Source organism: Dermatophagoides pteronyssinus, unplaced genomic scaffold (genome assembly GCF_027571235.1).
Source record: "Dermatophagoides pteronyssinus isolate colony J.1.1.1.1 unplaced genomic scaffold, Derpt_VIB-CSIC_2022.12 sq0006, whole genome shotgun sequence".
NCBI classification, from domain to species: Eukaryota; Metazoa; Arthropoda; class Arachnida; order Sarcoptiformes; family Pyroglyphidae; genus Dermatophagoides; species Dermatophagoides pteronyssinus.
In genome coordinates this window covers 542,364-559,941 of record NW_027461530.1, presented here as the reverse complement: position 1 = coordinate 559,941, position 17,578 = coordinate 542,364, and the positions used below count along the sequence as shown (strand labels likewise).

Here is a 17,578-nt window from a genome sequence, read left to right as displayed (position 1 = left end):
ATAAAAAACGAATGATAATTTTGTTTCATTTAACCACCGCACACACTCTTTCAAAAATACGTGTGTGTGGTGGTGAGCTTCACAGCATCATTTTTTTTCTTTTTTTAAAATTCAAGTCTAGGATATATAGGAGAGGGAAATGATGATTATGATTATGATGATGATGATGATGAGTATTGCTTTTCAACTAATTAACATTTTTTTTTTTTTTTTTGACAGAAAAGAAAATATCGTAATGTTCCAATGTTTCTTTCTTTCTTGAAATTGGTTGGGTTATTTTCTTTCAAATATAAGTAATGTGTCTGTGTTTTTCCTTTGATAGATATAGAAGTATAGGTGTAAAAGTTTTGATGATAATTTTTGTTTGTTTGTTTGTTTGAATTGAAATCTATATATCTTAATACTTTTTGTTGCGATTGAACGTTGTTGTGCATCATCATCATTATCATTCATTCATTCATTTATTATACCTGCGGGTTATGATCAATGGAAAATGAAAAATTTCCTTTAATTTAAAAAAAAAAATTCAAAATTTTGAATCTAATTGATTGAATGAATGAATGAGGATTTTTCAATATCACTTCTTTCCCCCAATAAATACATGGCTATTTTGTTTTGTTGTTGTCGTTATCCAAGAAAAATAGACATTTCAAGACTATAATCTTTCTTTGATCTTCTTTCATCATGATCATTATTAGCTACAATTTATTAGTCAAATCAGACAAATCAGAATATTTGTCTATGAAGAGTACAACACCTTCACACATTGAATTTTGTCGGCCAAAACAAAAAACGAAAATATTTGAAAATTTTGAAATAAACAATTTATTCATCATCATTATCATCATTTGTAACTGATGCGATTTTGTGTGGTCACATTTTTTTTGTTTGTTTCTACTATTGATTTGATGTGATTTAGCCACACACACACAATCACATCACATATATTTAAAAAAAATCATAACATTAAAATTGTATAAAACCACTACTTCGATCTTATACACTGAAAAGACACCTGTGAATCGAAGATTGAATGAATCACACCAGGTAGAGAGAGAGAGAGAGAGAGAGAGAGAGAGAAAAGAGAAACTATTCTCCTGTATATCCTGTATGTAATGTATGTGTGTGTGCATCTTCATTTGATTGAAATAAATATTCTCTTTTATCACTTAAATAGTGTTTTTTGTTTTGTTTTTTTTAAGTTAAATGTTTTCATTCATTCTATCATTTTACACCCAATCGTTTGGACACATATTGGAAATTTTCTTTTGGCTGTTTATTTATGTGTCATTGCTATAGATGTTTGATTTTGTTTTTTGTTTTTCGCGCAATTTTTTGTATTTCCAAAGCGCGCCAACAAAATTTTCTCCTCAGCATTAGTTTTTCTGTTGTTGGCTATTTTCTTAAATCTTTTTTGGATTGCATGTGGTGATGATCATCATCAAGTGTTGTGTGTGTGTGTATCAATGTGTTTTCTACAAATTTTGAAATTTAATTTTTCCAAATGTTTATTTCAATTAACAAGTAAAATCAATATTGTTTGTTTGTTTGTTTGTGATTCCCCTTCAAAATATCATTTTTTTGCTTCTCTCTTTTTCTTCGAAATTTCAAAATATCATGTTGTTGATGTGATGATCAGGAGGGGATTTTAGCGGCATTTTTTTTGTTTACTGAAAAGAATGTGTTCCTATAATAATGACTGTCCACAATGTGATGATGTGATATTCGATCGATTCTGTAACCCTTTTTAACTTAATGTTCAATCACAGCAAATCATTATCAAATAATGGTGATGATGATGATAATTTTTTTTCATTGTCAATCGTATTACACAATGTAATACCAAAGAATATTCTTCACATACAACATTGACACTTGTACATTTAAGATTGTTAACATGCGCTATAAAAATTCCTTAAATTGAAGCCAAGAAAATTCTTTTAACCAACCAACCAACCAACTACGAATTAATACGCAGAACGGAAAAAAATACAAACAAACAACCAGTTGAAAAAAAATGAAATCGATTCCGTTATAAGAAGAAGTAGAAGAAGAATAATATGATGAAGAAATCATCAACATCATCTTTGTCTACAAATATATCACTTGAAGAATAGGTGTTTGGTTTGAAAATCAACAACCCTTAATGTTTCTTTCGTTTGATGTGAATGAACGGAAAAAATTTGGTCGCAATTTTTTGTTTTCACCGTTTTTCAAAAAAAACACTAATATGAATATTCTTTGTCTACGAAGTTTGTTCATGTGATGTTCGAAAGTGTTTTTTTTGAACAACAAAGATCTTGAACTTGACAGAATCGTATTGATATAAACAAAACTGTTCAGTTTTTTTTCGCACGAAAAATTCTTGTTCATCTAAATTTCAATTATCCGGCCATTCTGTTTTTTTTCAACAAGTTTGTTTGTTGATGCTAATGATGATGATGATGCAAAATTATCATTTTCAAGAAGTTTTTTTTCATTTCGTTGTTCATCGATACAAGTAAACAACACACGTGTGTTTTTTTGTTTGTTTGTTTGCATTCATTATTGTTTTATTATCGGATATATTTTTTAAATTTTTCAATTTTTTCAATGCGATTCAATAATCTAATGGAATCTAGTTCTGCTTGTTCATATGTGGCAACACAACGTGGTGGTGTTGCCCTATTATATGAAGGACATCGTTATAATAAAGTACGTGATGGTAAAGATGGTACTGTTTATTGGCGTTGTTCACGTGATCGACAATGTCCTGGACGTGCTGTTACTGTTAATAATCGGGTAAAAAAATCAAATAATAAACATAATCATCCACCTGAAGCATCATTAATGTTACGTAATGGTAGCCATCATCATAATCATAATCATCATAATCATAATCATCATTTAAGTTCAAATGTAACATCTACATCAACAACAACATCACAACAACGTTATTCAAATAAAACGGCTAATGATATTCAACAACAATATTCATCTTTTTTACATGGTTCGAATAATAATAATCATAATAATCATGGTAATAATAATAAATCCAGTCAGATTTCCAATTCGTTAAGTATTACTTCTTCATCAACATCATCTCAATCACCTCGAATACCTCCACTTCCTATGCATCATCAACAACAACAACATTCACCATTATCATCATCACCATTAGAATATGGTTCTGTTGCAGCAACAGCAAACAACAACAACAATAACAATCATCATCAGAATTTTACATCCGCATTAACTTTTCTACAGAATCTTGCATCAAGTAATTTTGCCAATAATAATAATAATAATAATTCCAGTCATTCATTGCTGCCTTCAAATAATAATAATCTTCCATTTATAAATCAATCATCTGTTAATCAGGATAATTTTAGCCAAGCCATGAATCTTTCATTACCAAGTACGAATAATGTTGACAATAATAATACATTATATTCATCATTAAATAATCAATTTAATCTAATTAATAATCAACAAAATATTTTAGAATCTTCATTTAAAATGAAAACAAATTCTCGAACACCACCACCACCGCCACCATCATCAAATTTGTTATCTCATCATCATCATCATCAATTAATGAATAAATCATCATATCATCAATACAATAAATTATTAAGAAATAATAAATACTCATCATCATCATCACCATCATCAAGTCAACAACAACAACAACAAAATGCATCAAAAAATAATAATCCATTCGATGCATTGAATCGATTAGCTTTATCAAATTCACCATTAAATACACATTCTTCATCATCATCATCATCGATGATGATCAATATGAAATCAAATGATTCGCCAACAAGTCGACCATCAAGTACATCATCATTTTCAATGCTAAATACAACACAAACAGCAAATGATATGGCAAGCAATACGATAACTTGTCAAACAACAGATCCTCTTACTATACAATTACAAGATGCGTTTCAAGAAGCACATGCAGCAGCATTTGCTGCCGCTTCATTTCCATCATTACTAAATGAAACATTTAAATTTTTATCAGCTACAGCGGCTACCAATCCACAAATGGCTGCCGCATTAGCACAAACATTATATAATCAAAATTTATTAAAAAATTTTGATCTAACAATGGCAACTGCAACAGCAGCCGCTGTTGTTGCTGCATCCAATAATAATAATAATAATAATAGTAATAACGAAAATCAATCTGATAGATCGATTGATAAATGTCAACTAAACCATTTATCTATTGATCACTCACCTTTTGTTTCTTTAGGTAGGATAACTTAACTTGATTATTCACAGAATGAAAGATATGATTTTTGATAAACTTTACTCTCTTTTTTTGTATGCCTCTTGTGTGTTTGATCAATATTCAGTCATTTTTGGATTTTTTTGCTTCAAAATTATGTAACATTCAAAATTTTTTCATTTTTTTCTGATTCCTAATCCCATTATTACAATGATAAAAAAAATAATAGGAGATAATTTTCGTTCTGATCTCGATACAAATTTCTATCGACGACAACAACAACAAGATCAACCATTAAATATGGCCGTACGAGATAAAACAAATATTTTAAAAGTTTTACGTGCATTAATGCGTAGTGCAGGTATTCAATCATCAGATAATAATGCTATCAATTCCGAAGCATCATTCCATGCATTAGTAGTACCTACCTCTGATTCACATGGATCTGAATATATTGCACCATGTGATGCAAGACGTCAATTTATTACTGATTTTACTGGATCAGCTGGTACAGCAGTTATAACATTAAATGAAGCAGCTTTATGGACTGATGGAAGATATTTTTTACAAGCTGAACGTGAATTAAATAAACATCATTGGATATTAATGAAACAATATCAACCAAATACACCTACTATTGGTGAATGGTTGAATAAAGTTTTAACACCTGGTTCACGTGTAGGTGTAGATGCACATACAATGTCATATGATTTATGGATAAAATTGGAACAGGAACTATTACTTTGTGGCAATCAATTAATACAAACACCTTTTAATTTGATTGACCAAATTTGGACATGGCGTCCTGAAAGACCATTTGAACCTGTTATACCATTGGAAATGAAATTTGCCGGCAAATCATTCAATGATAAATTGATTGAAATTCGTGAAAAAATGTTAAAAAAAGATGCTGCATTATTAGTGTTAACAGCATTAGATGATATTGCATGGTTATTTAATTTACGTGGATCAGATATTGATTATAATCCAGTATTTTTTTCCTATGCAATCGTATCAATGAATCGAGCTTAGTAAGTTATTTTCAAATCAATCTTTTTTCTTTGTTTTTGTTTTAATATGTGTTTTAATTATTGTTTGTTTTAATTTGTTTTAATCCATAAATTACTTGGATTCCTCGTTCCTCCCCTCCTACCTATATATATAGTTTATTTATTGATGAATCAAAACTAAATGAAAATTCATTAAAACATTTGGGCATTAATGATGATGATGATAATAATAATCAAAACAATTTAAAATCACCATCAACATCAACATCATCAACACGTTCATCACCAAGTGTTCGATCGACAAACAATAATAATGTTCAACAACAACAACAACAACAATCACCACAATCGATGATAATTGAAAAAGAAAATGAATCAACCGATGATCCTATGTCATCAATGTTCGTGATTGAAATTCATCCATATGAATCGATTAATGAATTTATTCGATCTTTTGTTAGTTTAAATCCAAGGGATAAAATTTGGGTATGTAATTTGAGATTTTATTTTTTCAATTTCAAAAAAAAAACAAAAATTTTCGTTTAGAATCATTTAATTTGATAGGAAACAAAATAAAAAATAAAAAATAACAGGCATGCATGCACACTGTCATTATAATTATTTCCATTGTTTTTTTTTTTCTTTCCCGATTTGATTGACCGTTTTATTTTCGTTTGATTACCCGTCATCATCAATATTGTTATCGTGAGATGCTTTTCTTTTCAAATCATCAATACAAAACGATGATAATGATGATGATGATGGCGGTGGATTCAATCAATTGTGAATGGTCAATCCAAAAAAACAGTGATGATATTGCCATAAATTATAACACGCTTTGTTTTGTTTGTTTGCTTTTCTCATTTATTTATTTATTCCATAACTCTTTTCACAATTTTTATTATATGTCCGTTTAATTTGTAAATTTAGGATTATTAATTAGGAAATAAAAGGCCACACACATACACAAAGTTTTTTAACACGCCATGATACTCTTGATTTGGATAAATTATTTTTTTTCAAATTTTTCCAATTTACTCTCAATCATCATCATCATTGAATAATTATTTTTTGTTATTTAATTATCGAGCCACACACAAACACAAACTCTGATTGATTTGATTTGATTTGATTGAGTTTTGAAAAATCATTATTATTATCATTATTATTGGCATTACACACACACACACAATGAAAATGATTTGAGATCAGAAAATTTAATTTACTTTTTTTTCATTTCTTTCTTTTTTTCTTTTTCTTCCCCCTTCAAACACCATATTGGATTATTATTATTTATCGATCACACACATATACAGATTAGTAATAAATCAAACTATGCACTAGTCAATTTAATACCGGAATCTCGAAGAATTTTGACTGGCGTTAGTCCTGTTTGTTGTTTAAAAGCAATTAAGAATCAAATTGAATTGGATGGTATGCGTCGTGCACATGTAAGTATTATTATTGTTTTCTATTATTGTTTTGTCTTTTGTCTTTTGCGTTTACATTTATTCGTGCAGATTTTTTTTATTTCTAATTTTAATTTTGTGAAATGGGTATTTTCTTTTCACTGTTAGCTTGCTTGGTGACTGATTTTCTGCAAGGAAAAGAAGAAAAAAAACACTAAAAAAAAGATTATTAAACATTGTACAATATGATGATCCCTATCTCTATCATCAGCATTTTTTGCTTAATATATAAATAAGGATTTTGACCTTATAATAATAATCAATTATCATTTAGTTACAATCTGGCCAGTTTTTTGGATGTTAGTGTTAGTCAGTCAGTCAACCAGTGTGTGTCGTTTATATCCTTTTGGTTTGTCATTTTAGATTTTAGATTTTCTCAATTCTAACCAATTAGACTGACCATAATCTATTTAAAACACACATAAATATGCATAAAGTTTTTTTAGATCAATGAATGTTGTCCCCTTCACTGATGTGTTTGCACATCACCTAAATATTTGTCATTAGTGTTGTTTTTAAATTTAAAATGATGATGATGATGATATGGAAGGCTTACTCTCTGTTGCTTGTTGAATAAAGATTGCAATATGATTGAAATTTATGATATCAAACCAAATTTGATCATATTCAGATTTTTATATATTTTTATATAAATGGTTGGTTGGTTGGTTGGTTGATTCAAACAGATCTAAATATTCATCATTCAATTCGCATTTTTCACTTGAATTTTTTTTATAGTTATCTTGATTTGTTATCTTTTAGAGTTTATTTAGTTGGTCATTTCAAATGATGATGATGATGATGAAAAAAATTTAAAATTCATAATGTGAATCCTATTTAGCATGATGATGACATATATCTATGATCCATATATAATATGCATTTTTTTACAGAAAAAAAAGATTGTGAAAAGACAACTATCATGATCCCCTTGATTACAAACAAGTCGATAATTTTTTTCATTTCATTTCTAATCAACATTATTATCATCATCATCATCTTTCTCTATTGTAAGAGTTTTGTTTTTGTTGTCTCCTTTATAGTTAAACTAAAGTTTTCTCGCTTCTTTTCTTGATTTTTTTTTCAATTTTTTTCTTAATTATTATTCATATAAAAAACGAAGAAGAAGAAGAAGAAGATCGTCGTCCAAGATGAACATTTTTTTTTCTCCTTTCTCCCTACAACATACACTTGTTAACCCAATTTGAATTTTTTTATTTTTTTTAAATTTATCAATTTGAATCATACCATATAGCGGATCAGAGAAAAAAAAATGTTTCGCGTTGTTGTTGTTGTTGGATTTGTGTGGCTGAAAAAACAAGAAGAAGAAGAAAAAATATTTATTTAAAGTTTATGTTAGATTTGTGTGTGTGTGTGTGGTAAGAGAGTTGTACCTCAAATAGATTGGGTGATAATATCTGATGTGTTTTGGAAACGAAAATGATGAACACAGTTTCACGATGATGATGATAATTCAATTCGATGCAATTTTTGGCAATCATGTGATCGATTGATTTTGTTCAACAGCAGATTCTACATATTTAATCTTCTTTAGGAGAACAGAAACAGAAAAAAAAATTGTGACATTTAAAGAGTAATAAAAGTGTTAAAATACTTTTTTTTTTTTTGTTGATAAATGTTACATTTATTTTTCTTTTTTTTTGTTAATCATGTAATCTTTTGAATAACCAGACCAACAAAAAAAAGAAAAGATACATTCCATCGATAATATTCTACTCTAATTTCTTTATGAATGCCCTTCGTTTTTTTTTTTGATAATTTTTATCCTTTTTCAAAAAAAAAAAAATAAAAATTTTTCAATCTAAGATCATCATTATCATTATCATCATCATGAATATATGCATACCTTTCAGACAATCATACACAAATACAAACAGTAGCCAGACAACATGATGCTTTTAATATAAATGGCCAAAAAAATACTGATTTGCCTGCCTAACCGTTTAAAATATTTTTTAACAAATCAGCAATAAGCATAATATAGTGGTAAAAAAACGACGAAGACGATGATGATGATGATGATGATAGAGGGAAAATAAAAGCAGGAAAGGAGAAACGAAAAAATTAATCTCCATCTTCGATAAATTGTTGTATATTTTTGTATCTCTTGTCGTTACAACAAAAAACGAGAAATGAAGAAAAAAAAACATTGATTCAAATTCGATGATTTGATGTTTATGGGAATGGAATGGGAAAAGCAAGCAAATGCAATGAAAAGAAATTGTTTGTTGTTTTTTTACACACATATATTGTGGATATATATTACCTATCCACATGCCATCGTTATAATAGTTTTTTTTTTTTTTGCTCGCGCAAAATTACTCCTGTTCTTTTTTTTTATGTATCTTTATTATTTGCCCATTCCTTTGAAACATTTGAAAGAAATTAAGGCCAAATCACATGATAATTTTTCGTTTTTATTTTTTAATTTTTGATTTTGTTGTTGAATAAATGAATGAATGGATAGAGATGATTATCTTATTCAGTTTTAGTAATGAATTTTTTTCCCTTCTTTTTTTTCACTTAAAATTGAATTTTAGATTGGTCTAATTTTGATAAGAAAATAAACTGAACTAAAAATTTAATCTATTTTAATGTCCAGTTTGGTTTGAATGGCTGGGTTGTTTTTTGAAAATGGATTAGATGTTTATTTTTTCTTTCTGTACCATTGATAGACTGGACAAAGGTCATTGATTAGATGATAAACATTGATTTTTTCTCTACGTTTGTTTGTTTCCATGAGATAATGATTTCTTGTTGATTAGAATCGATTATGTATGATATATATCCAATATCAATGAGATTTTCAAATTTTGTTTGTTTGTTTTTTATCACATTTTTTGTTTTTGTTTTTTTTTTGGAATTTAGATCAAAGATGCTGTAGCACTTTGTGAACTTTTTGCTTGGATCGAAGATGAAGTCAAAAACAACAACAACAACAGCAATGGTGGTAACAATAATAATACGAAAAAGCAAGCATCGAATGATTCGAAAAATGATATTGAAATTGCAGATCCTTTGTCGCCCAACTCTCAAACATCATCATCGTCGTCGTCATCTTCGTCATCTACATCATCATCAACAACAACAAAAAAATCTTGTCAGCTTTCCACAACCGCTGTTGTTGATGAATTAAATGTTGATATTAAACTAGAAGAATTAAGAAGGTAAATTAAATAACCGATCTATTTTGTTTTTTGATTGATTAATCCTAGTTAGCAATGAACAAAATAATAATAATAATAATAATCCTTTTCTTATTAAATCTGACAAAAACATCAAACAGGAAACAAAAAGATTATGTTGGACCAAGTTTTGATACTATTGCCGGATCTGGACCAAACAGTGCTATTATTCATTATAAAAGTACAGAAGAAACTAATCGTCCAATTACAATGAATGAAATGTTTTTATTGGATTGTGGTGCACAATTTCGTGATGGTACTACCGATGTAACACGTACTATTCATCTTGGTCAACCTTCGGCATATGAAAAAGAATGTTTTACTCGTGTATTGAAAGGACATATATCATTAGCACAATGTCGTTTTCCACGATTAACAAAAGGTCAATTTTTAGATGCATATGCTAGACGTTCATTATGGGATGTTGGACTTGATTATAATCATGGTACTGGACATGGTGTTGGAATGTTTTTAAATGTACACGAACCGCCTATTGGTATTTCAAATCGAATCAATATGGATGATCCTGGTCTTGATGAACATATGATTTTATCGAATGAACCTGGTTTTTATGAACCAAATCAATTTGGTATTCGTATTGAAAGTTTAGTTGTTACAAAAAAAGATAATCTTAAGGTAACAAAAAAAATTGATGATTTTTGAAACTCATTTGATTCTATCGTTTTGATTAATTTTCTAGTATAATTTCAATGAACGTGGTTATCTTGGTTTCGAAACAATCACATTGGTGCCTATTCAAACAAAACTTTTGGATATCAATTTACTCACTTTGGATGAGGTATTTTTCCATATATGATTTTTTAAAAAAACTTTTTAAACTTTTTTTTTGTTGTTGTTTTTTATCTAAATATATGTTTCAGATCAAATGGATAAATGATTATCATCAACAATGTCGTGATATTGTTGGCAAAGAACTTGAAAAACAAGGTCAAATTCGAGCACTTGAATGGCTTCTCAGGGAAACTTCTCCCATCACCGTCGATAAATAGATAAACAAATTTTATTATTATAACGAATTAAGCGAATATATATTTTCTAATTATCCTTTTTTTTCTATTTTCTTTTTTTATATTCTGTGTGAACAAATAAACAAAAATCATTTATTTATTGTTTATAATAATAAATGCTAGTAATAAACAAAAATTATCAACATTTTTTTCTTTCTTTCATTTTTGATTATAAAAACAAATCAAACGTAATGCTTCACGTTCACCAGATTTCATTGCACCATGTGTTGTTGAATAATATTTTCGGTCGGTTGCTTCACCTGCAAATAATAATAATGGTTTTTCATTGTTATTATCGTATATCGGTTTGACAAGTATATCGATATTATATCCGCCATCATCATCATTGTTATTGATTTTTTGATATTTTATCGTACGATTACTATATGAACCACGAAAAAATGGATTACTAAACCAACGACTACAATATATATTTCGAGGATGATCAATCGTTCTGATTAAACAATGTTTTGGTACAATTTTTTGTAAAATTTTCGTTAAAATTTTACTTATTTCTTCATCGGAATAATGTTCCATTTGTTGAGCACCATATGAACCAATCCATGCCATTAACATTTTTGGTTGATTACGTACAAGATCAAAACCTTGTATACAATATATCCATTTGGGAAATTTTTCTGTTTCTGATTGACAAACTATTTGATTGTCCATATCTGGAAATGAATGATCATCTTGAATATTTTGCCAAACAATTTGAAAACCTTTAACTTGATCATTCCAGAATGGTTGATCAAATTCCAGGAATATTTTATTGATTGTACCGAAACCAATTGCATTGATTATTTGACGTTTTTCTTTCGGAAAATCAAAACTAAAAAAATCATTTTTTAGATTTTCCTTTAGAAAACCAATCGATGATGTTATTATTACATGATCGAAAATCATTTCTTTGTTTTCAATTTCATTATTATCAAAATAAACATATAATTTTACCTGTGTATCGTGTAAATCATTTCGATGGATGAATTCAATTTTTTTTACTTGACTTTGAAGCCATACGCAATCGGTTAAGGGAAAATCTTTTTCAAATTCATCAAAAATACTGCTATAATTCTTTTGAAAATGAATTAAATCCGTATCACCTAGACAATTTTCCCATTCAGTATAGGAAAGTGTTGATAATGTTTGTAGATTTTCACAAGAATTATCAATAACTTCATAAATAATAAACCAACGAAAAATATTCTTTAGTATTTTCAATATTTTTTCATCGATAATAATATCATTGGATGATTGAATAAATTGATTAAATTGTTCTACAAAATAATCGAAAACATTTTGATCACATTCGATTGCATTATTCATTCGATTTTTTGATTCATCAAGATAGTTGATCAATTTTTTTACCAATGGACATTCATCATCATCATCAATAGTTTCACCATTTTCATTACAATAATAACCATTACCTTCAATACCATAATCATATTTTGGATCGGCAATCAAATCTCTTGTTGATGCATATTCATATAGAATATTATCTTGTTGACCATGTATCCATTGTGCACCGAATTCGATCCATTCATCATTATCTTTGAGAAAAAAAAATAGTGAAGAAAACAAACAGGCAATCATTATTTTTCATTTTCCCTTGAACCTTTTGTTTGTTTACCTTGTTTAATCGACCAGATTCTTCCACCAATTCGATCAGAAGCTTCGAAAATAATTACATCATTCAAACCATTACGGTATAGGGTTCGAGCTGCATATATTCCGGCAATTCCAGCACCAATTATTCCGATCCTTGGTTTTTTAGCCATTCCTATAATATGGCTCTAAACAAACAACATTCTTCTTTCAGTCGAAATGGAAAATTAAAAAAAAAGTTTAAAGTCTATCCATAATGGTGATAATAATCAATATGGATTCAAAGGAAAATTTTACACCACGCGGATAAATCAGCTGTGTTTTTTTTTCTTCGGTAACTAAATTACCGATTTTCATTGTTAGATGGCAGTATTGGTATTCAAAAAAAAACGAAATTTTCAATTTGAAATTTTTATTTTCAAAATTTTAATTTTTTTCAAATTTTTCTTTTAAAAAAGATTAACACTTATGCTTCAGGTTTAGGCATCCAATCATGGCCACCAACACCATCGCTACTAACACCATTACTTGTAACAATTATTTCCTGTGTAGCCATATTACTACTTTGATTTGATAAACTTGCTACGGATGTTATTTCGGATTCAGCTGAATTTGTAATACGATTATTATTATTCGATCGATTATTATTATTAATTCCTTTGGCAATTATTGAATTATTTGATCCTCCTGTTCCACCAACAACAACACCATTACCTAAACTAGCAAATGCAGCCGATGTAATAGCAAAAACATCGATCGGTGTTGAACGAGTTGGTGCATATTTATAATTATTAAAATGTTCTAATGTACCGCTTTCAATATTGCCTGTTTTTTCCATAATAGATATTTGTGTTGTACGCACCTGTAAAACAAAACAAAACCAAAAACAAAACAAAAACAAAATCAATTAATGAATTCCACCGAAATCATTAGGTAAGCATCAATGATTTTAGTTTTGGTTTAGTTTTAGTTTGGCTACCTGGCTGGCTGACTGATTAATAATAACTTACATGGAATGGAAAGTTTTTATTTGCACGCGAAGGACGAGTCAGGTACTGTTTTTCAGTTGTGTGTTTGGTTGTTTGAAGAAATGAAAAAGGATTTAAAAAGAAAACTTTTTTAAAAAACTGGATTTTTTTCATCATCGTTGTTGGTTTTGGTTAACTTACAAAAAATATCAGATGAGCTTTGAATGCAATGGCTAATTCAACAGCATTGATAATTTTTTCACGCATCCATTTTGGTATAACGAATGTTGCAACAAGAATTACGATCGGTGCCGAAATGAACCTAAAGTTTTTTTTTGTAAAAAATGATTATTTTTTAGTAATTTTTTTTTTGTAAATAAAAAATGATTTCTTCCTTATTTACCAGATACTATAAACAAGAAATAATTTAGCAAAAAATGCTGATTTTTGTGGATAATGTATTAATGTAAATACAATTGCATAGGAAAACCATGACCATGCCATTAATCGTAATGAAATTAATAGATAACCAAATGAACTTTCATACATATAAAGTACTTCTCCTGGATCGAATAACTTTGATGGTGTGAAAAAACAAAACAAAATTTGAAAATTAAATTTTTTTAAACAAAAAATTTAAATAAAATAATTTACATATTGTTCATGATAGAAAATTATAGCATATGCAATCGATGACATAACCATAAACATAGTAAATTTTGCAACGGTTCGAGATTTCATTCTTGCCCTTGTTATTGTATAACCTTTTGATATAAGTAATAATAATAATAAAAATATTAATGTACTAGCTGCTTCGAATGCTTTTCCAAATAATTTTAATGCAATGTTAGCATTTCCTTGTTGAGCAAATATTCCATAATATATGCATAAGAATAATAATCCTAGACATTCTGTATTTGTTGGTTGGGAGTAATGGAAAATGGAAATCAATAAAACGAATGAATTGAATTGAATGTTTAAATCAAATTTACCTGATAATAAAGAAGCAATATAAAGTTTATATGTTTTATGGAATAAATGTCGAGTGTACAATGCATCTATCAGATAGACATTATAAAAATAGGGTAATATATAGGGTGATCAATCAAAAAGAGAAGAAGTAAGTAAGTAAAATAATGGAGTAACTTTTTTTTTCAATTCAATTCGATTTGATTTGTGAGTTTTACTTGATTGAAAATAAACTTACAAGCTTCGAAACAAGTTGCAAATAAAAGTAAATAGAAAAGTATGCACATAATAACATCCGTATGTAATATATCTATGTGTGTGTGTGTGGGTATAGAAAGAAGAAAATCATGATTAATCACAAATATAAAGGGGGGTAAAGGGGGTTAAGTGATCGATAATTTTTTCAAATCAAGTATCAGATTTGGGGATGGAAATATATTTAGTTATTTACAGAATTCATCGGCTGAAAAATGTTTTAACCATGTATTTGATTGGCTATTGGTCATTGTTATACGATATTTAAGATAAAGTCCTTTTTTTGTACCACAATTATCTAATGCTATGTACCACCAACGTTCACGATATGATTGAAATGTTCTATATGTTTTTTGTTGTTGGTTTATCGCAAACATTGTGACATGAAAGGTATTTTTTGTAAAAGGAAGAAAGAAAAAGATAAAGAAATTGAATTTAAACGATATTTTTTGGACCGTATATGACAATATCAACTAACCTTTTCTGTACACAACGATACCATGTTTCATTTAAATCATTATTAAAACGATCAATTCTACAGCCTGAAGCAGTTGTTGCTTTATATTCACGTCTATATTCAGTTAGATTAATGATTTGATTAAAATCATCGATTAAAACGTTACGTTTTTCTTCACATGTCTATCAATACCGGAGAAAAAATCAATAGAAAAGAAAGTTCAAAAGTCTTATCAACAACAAACCTTATTTTGTTTATAAACAGCCGGCCATTGTGATTTGGCATCAAAATAAAGTAAAAGATTTTGTGGTGCAAAACTCTAAAGAAAAAAAAAGAAATAAGATTTTTCGTTTCTTTGGAATTTAGAAATATTTACTTTTGGATAAGTAACATTATATTCAAAAACACCTTCTTTTGAAAGAAAACAAAAACGTGCTATAAACACCCAATCCTGGATCAATTATCAGGGGGGGGAAACGAAAATACAAAAATTTTTGGTCATTTTTTTTGGTCATTGATTTTTCAATGGAAAAAAAACTGACCTCATTGGTACGTATTTCACCTTCAATAATTCTTGCATCGATTTGTTTCAATTGTAAATTTGTAATAATAATAATTACTATGAGTAAATATAAAGATGTTTTCGTTGATTCGAGAATTGTAAAATGTTTTAAAATATTTCTTTCCATGATAATTCGGTAATCAACGATTGATTTGCGTCAAACATTTCTTTAGAATCAAACATTTCATGTCCACAGAGAGAAAAGAGATTAATATCTGATGTCAAAAACATTCATATCGAATTAAAAAATTTTGATTAAGACAAACAGAAAAAGATTACAAACAAAGAAGAGAATCGTTTGGTTGATCAGAAACAAATTATTTTAAGGTTTTCTTCGGTTAACATTTTCATTCCAATAATAATTCTCGGTTGCTACTGTTACGGTTTTCAGTTTCAGTTTTTTTTGTTTTGATTTTCCAATTGGTTTTTCATCATGCAAGCAAACTTTTCGGGTTGCCAAGACGAATCTAATAATCAAACGGACAAACGAACGAACGAATGGCGAAATGACACGACGAGCATGTGTTGTCAATTTTTTTTCGTTTACTAAATATTCAAAATAATGACAAATACCGATGAGGAAAGAAATTAAATGGAGAGAGAAAAAAAAGGACAAACAGAATACAGAATTTAGTAGAATCAAATGAATGATACGAATCGAATTGAATCGAAGAATCTTCTTTTGTTTCATTCAATTTTCATTTTTGGTAAATAATAATCACCCAAATTGGCAAAACAATAAATATTCCGCCCTTGTTTATGAAAAAAATGAATGTTGTTTGTTTGTTTGTTGTCATCATTCAACAGAATCAACAATTAAACCTGAAATGGAATTGAAAGGGAACTAATTCAACATTTTTCCATTTTTGTTTTTCCATTTTGCTTTTCGTTTGTTCACTTCTTTTTCACACATTCCATTCCGAATTTTTCGTATAATGATGATATTATAAAACGGGATGGCTATGGGTAGAAACAAAAATGACAAACCTAATCAATTCTCTGATTTTTTTGCTTTGTTGTTTGATGTTAATTTCTTTGGTTGTTGTTGTTGTTGTTTTTGGTGATACCTTCTTCCATCATTGGATATGAAAAATGAATATTTCGAATCGAATATCGAATATGGAAATCGAGATATTATGTCAAACAAACATTTGTCATTTGCCTTTTCTCTCTGTTTGTTTGTTTGACAAACAAATATCCGCAGAATAAAGAAAATGGAAATGAAAATGGCTGGTTATTCATCGTTATAACAAGCGACAAACAAACAAACAAATCGAAAAAATCGAAAAGTTGATTAATCAGCCAAAAATGAAATGAAAAACAAACAAACATTATTTATATATAGTGGACAACGATGGAAAAGGATAAGACGAAAATTTTGCTGTAAACAAAACCAAAAGAATTTTTTCTCTTTTGTTTAATAAATACATTTTCATTTTTTGACTGATAACAAAGTGTTAAATAATAAATTGTTATTTCGGTACAAATTGAATGAATTGAATTGAAATCGGTGTGAATGAATGAATGATATGAAGAGAAACATTATAAATCATAATCATAATCATTATTATTAAAAACCATAATGAAATTGACACACCTTTTCTTATCAAAATGAAATGAAATGAAGACAAGAATTTAATGGTTTTTTTCGTTTCGTTGTTTTGTTATCATCATTCAGAATTTTGATGAATGAATGAAAAGCCAAATGAATCTTGCTTAAATGAGAAAGATTTTGGATTAAATTTGGAAATTCGTCCTTTCTGTTCTGTTAAATGAATCAATATTGATTACAAATTTTGCTTGTTTTCGAATCATATTCATATAGCA

The 17,578-nt window shown here is 28.3% G+C and overlaps 3 protein-coding genes across 4 annotated transcripts; 1 reads left to right on the top strand and 2 right to left on the bottom strand.

The window, feature by feature from the left end:
- The first annotated feature begins 2,541 nt into the window (after positions 1 to 2,541).
- LOC113789149 (uncharacterized) lies at positions 2,542 to 11,021 on the top strand. Its single transcript, XM_075820265.1, has 8 exons — positions 2,542 to 4,243; positions 4,449 to 5,250; positions 5,385 to 5,715; positions 6,546 to 6,680; positions 9,588 to 9,886; positions 10,006 to 10,540; positions 10,605 to 10,703; positions 10,786 to 11,021. The coding sequence occupies exons 1-8, from the start codon at positions 2,593 to 2,595 to the stop codon at positions 10,912 to 10,914; spliced, it is 3,981 nt and encodes a 1,326-aa protein (XP_075676380.1). The 5' UTR covers positions 2,542 to 2,592; the 3' UTR covers positions 10,915 to 11,021.
- Positions 11,012 to 12,858, bottom strand: LOC113789150 (spermine oxidase-like). 2 transcript variants are annotated; one of them, XM_027338644.2, is made up of 3 exons: positions 12,566 to 12,858; positions 11,887 to 12,485; positions 11,012 to 11,790 (listed from the first exon to the last, which is right to left on the bottom strand). In XM_027338644.2, the coding sequence occupies exons 1-3, from the start codon at positions 12,711 to 12,713 to the stop codon at positions 11,092 to 11,094; spliced, it is 1,446 nt and encodes a 481-aa protein (XP_027194445.2). In that variant the 5' UTR covers positions 12,714 to 12,858; the 3' UTR covers positions 11,012 to 11,091. The 2 variants fall into 2 exon arrangements, with proteins under 2 accessions (XP_027194445.2, XP_027194444.2); XM_027338643.2 differs by having other exon boundaries at positions 11,012 to 12,485.
- A 101-nt stretch (positions 12,859 to 12,959) lies between these two features.
- LOC113789151 (transmembrane protein 145-like) lies at positions 12,960 to 16,273 on the bottom strand. Its single transcript, XM_027338645.2, has 12 exons — positions 15,732 to 16,273; positions 15,566 to 15,640; positions 15,434 to 15,508; positions 15,211 to 15,371; positions 14,929 to 15,074; positions 14,716 to 14,787; positions 14,501 to 14,566; positions 14,163 to 14,419; positions 13,912 to 14,084; positions 13,710 to 13,830; positions 13,551 to 13,595; positions 12,960 to 13,402 (listed from the first exon to the last, which is right to left on the bottom strand). The coding sequence occupies exons 1-12, from the start codon at positions 15,876 to 15,878 to the stop codon at positions 13,007 to 13,009; spliced, it is 1,734 nt and encodes a 577-aa protein (XP_027194446.2). The 5' UTR covers positions 15,879 to 16,273; the 3' UTR covers positions 12,960 to 13,006.
- Positions 16,274 to 17,578: the final 1,305 nt, after the last annotated feature.

Bases quoted from the DNA above. Each gene is read 5' to 3' on its own strand.
- LOC113789149 (XM_075820265.1), top strand. From the start codon at position 2,593: ATGCGATTCAATAATCTAATGGAATCTAGTTCTGCTTGTTCATATGTG. The intron at 4,244-4,448 runs GTAGGATAACTT...AAAAAATAATAG, and splicing joins CTCACCTTTTGTTTCTTTAG to GAGATAATTTTCGTTCTGAT. The intron at 10,541-10,604 runs GTAACAAAAAAA...TTAATTTTCTAG, and splicing joins CAAAAAAAGATAATCTTAAG to TATAATTTCAATGAACGTGG.
- LOC113789150 (XM_027338643.2), bottom strand. From the start codon at position 12,713: ATGGCTAAAAAACCAAGGATCGGAATAATTGGTGCTGGAATTGCCGGA. The intron at 12,486-12,565 runs GTAAACAAACAA...TTTTTCTCAAAG, and splicing joins AATCTGGTCGATTAAACAAG to ATAATGATGAATGGATCGAA.
- LOC113789151 (XM_027338645.2), bottom strand. From the start codon at position 15,878: ATGGAAAGAAATATTTTAAAACATTTTACAATTCTCGAATCAACGAAA. The intron at 15,372-15,433 runs GTTTGTTGTTGA...CGGTATTGATAG, and splicing joins CTGTTTATAAACAAAATAAG to ACATGTGAAGAAAAACGTAA. The intron at 14,567-14,715 runs GTAAGTTTATTT...TCTATCTGATAG, and splicing joins TGCAACTTGTTTCGAAGCTT to ATGCATTGTACACTCGACAT.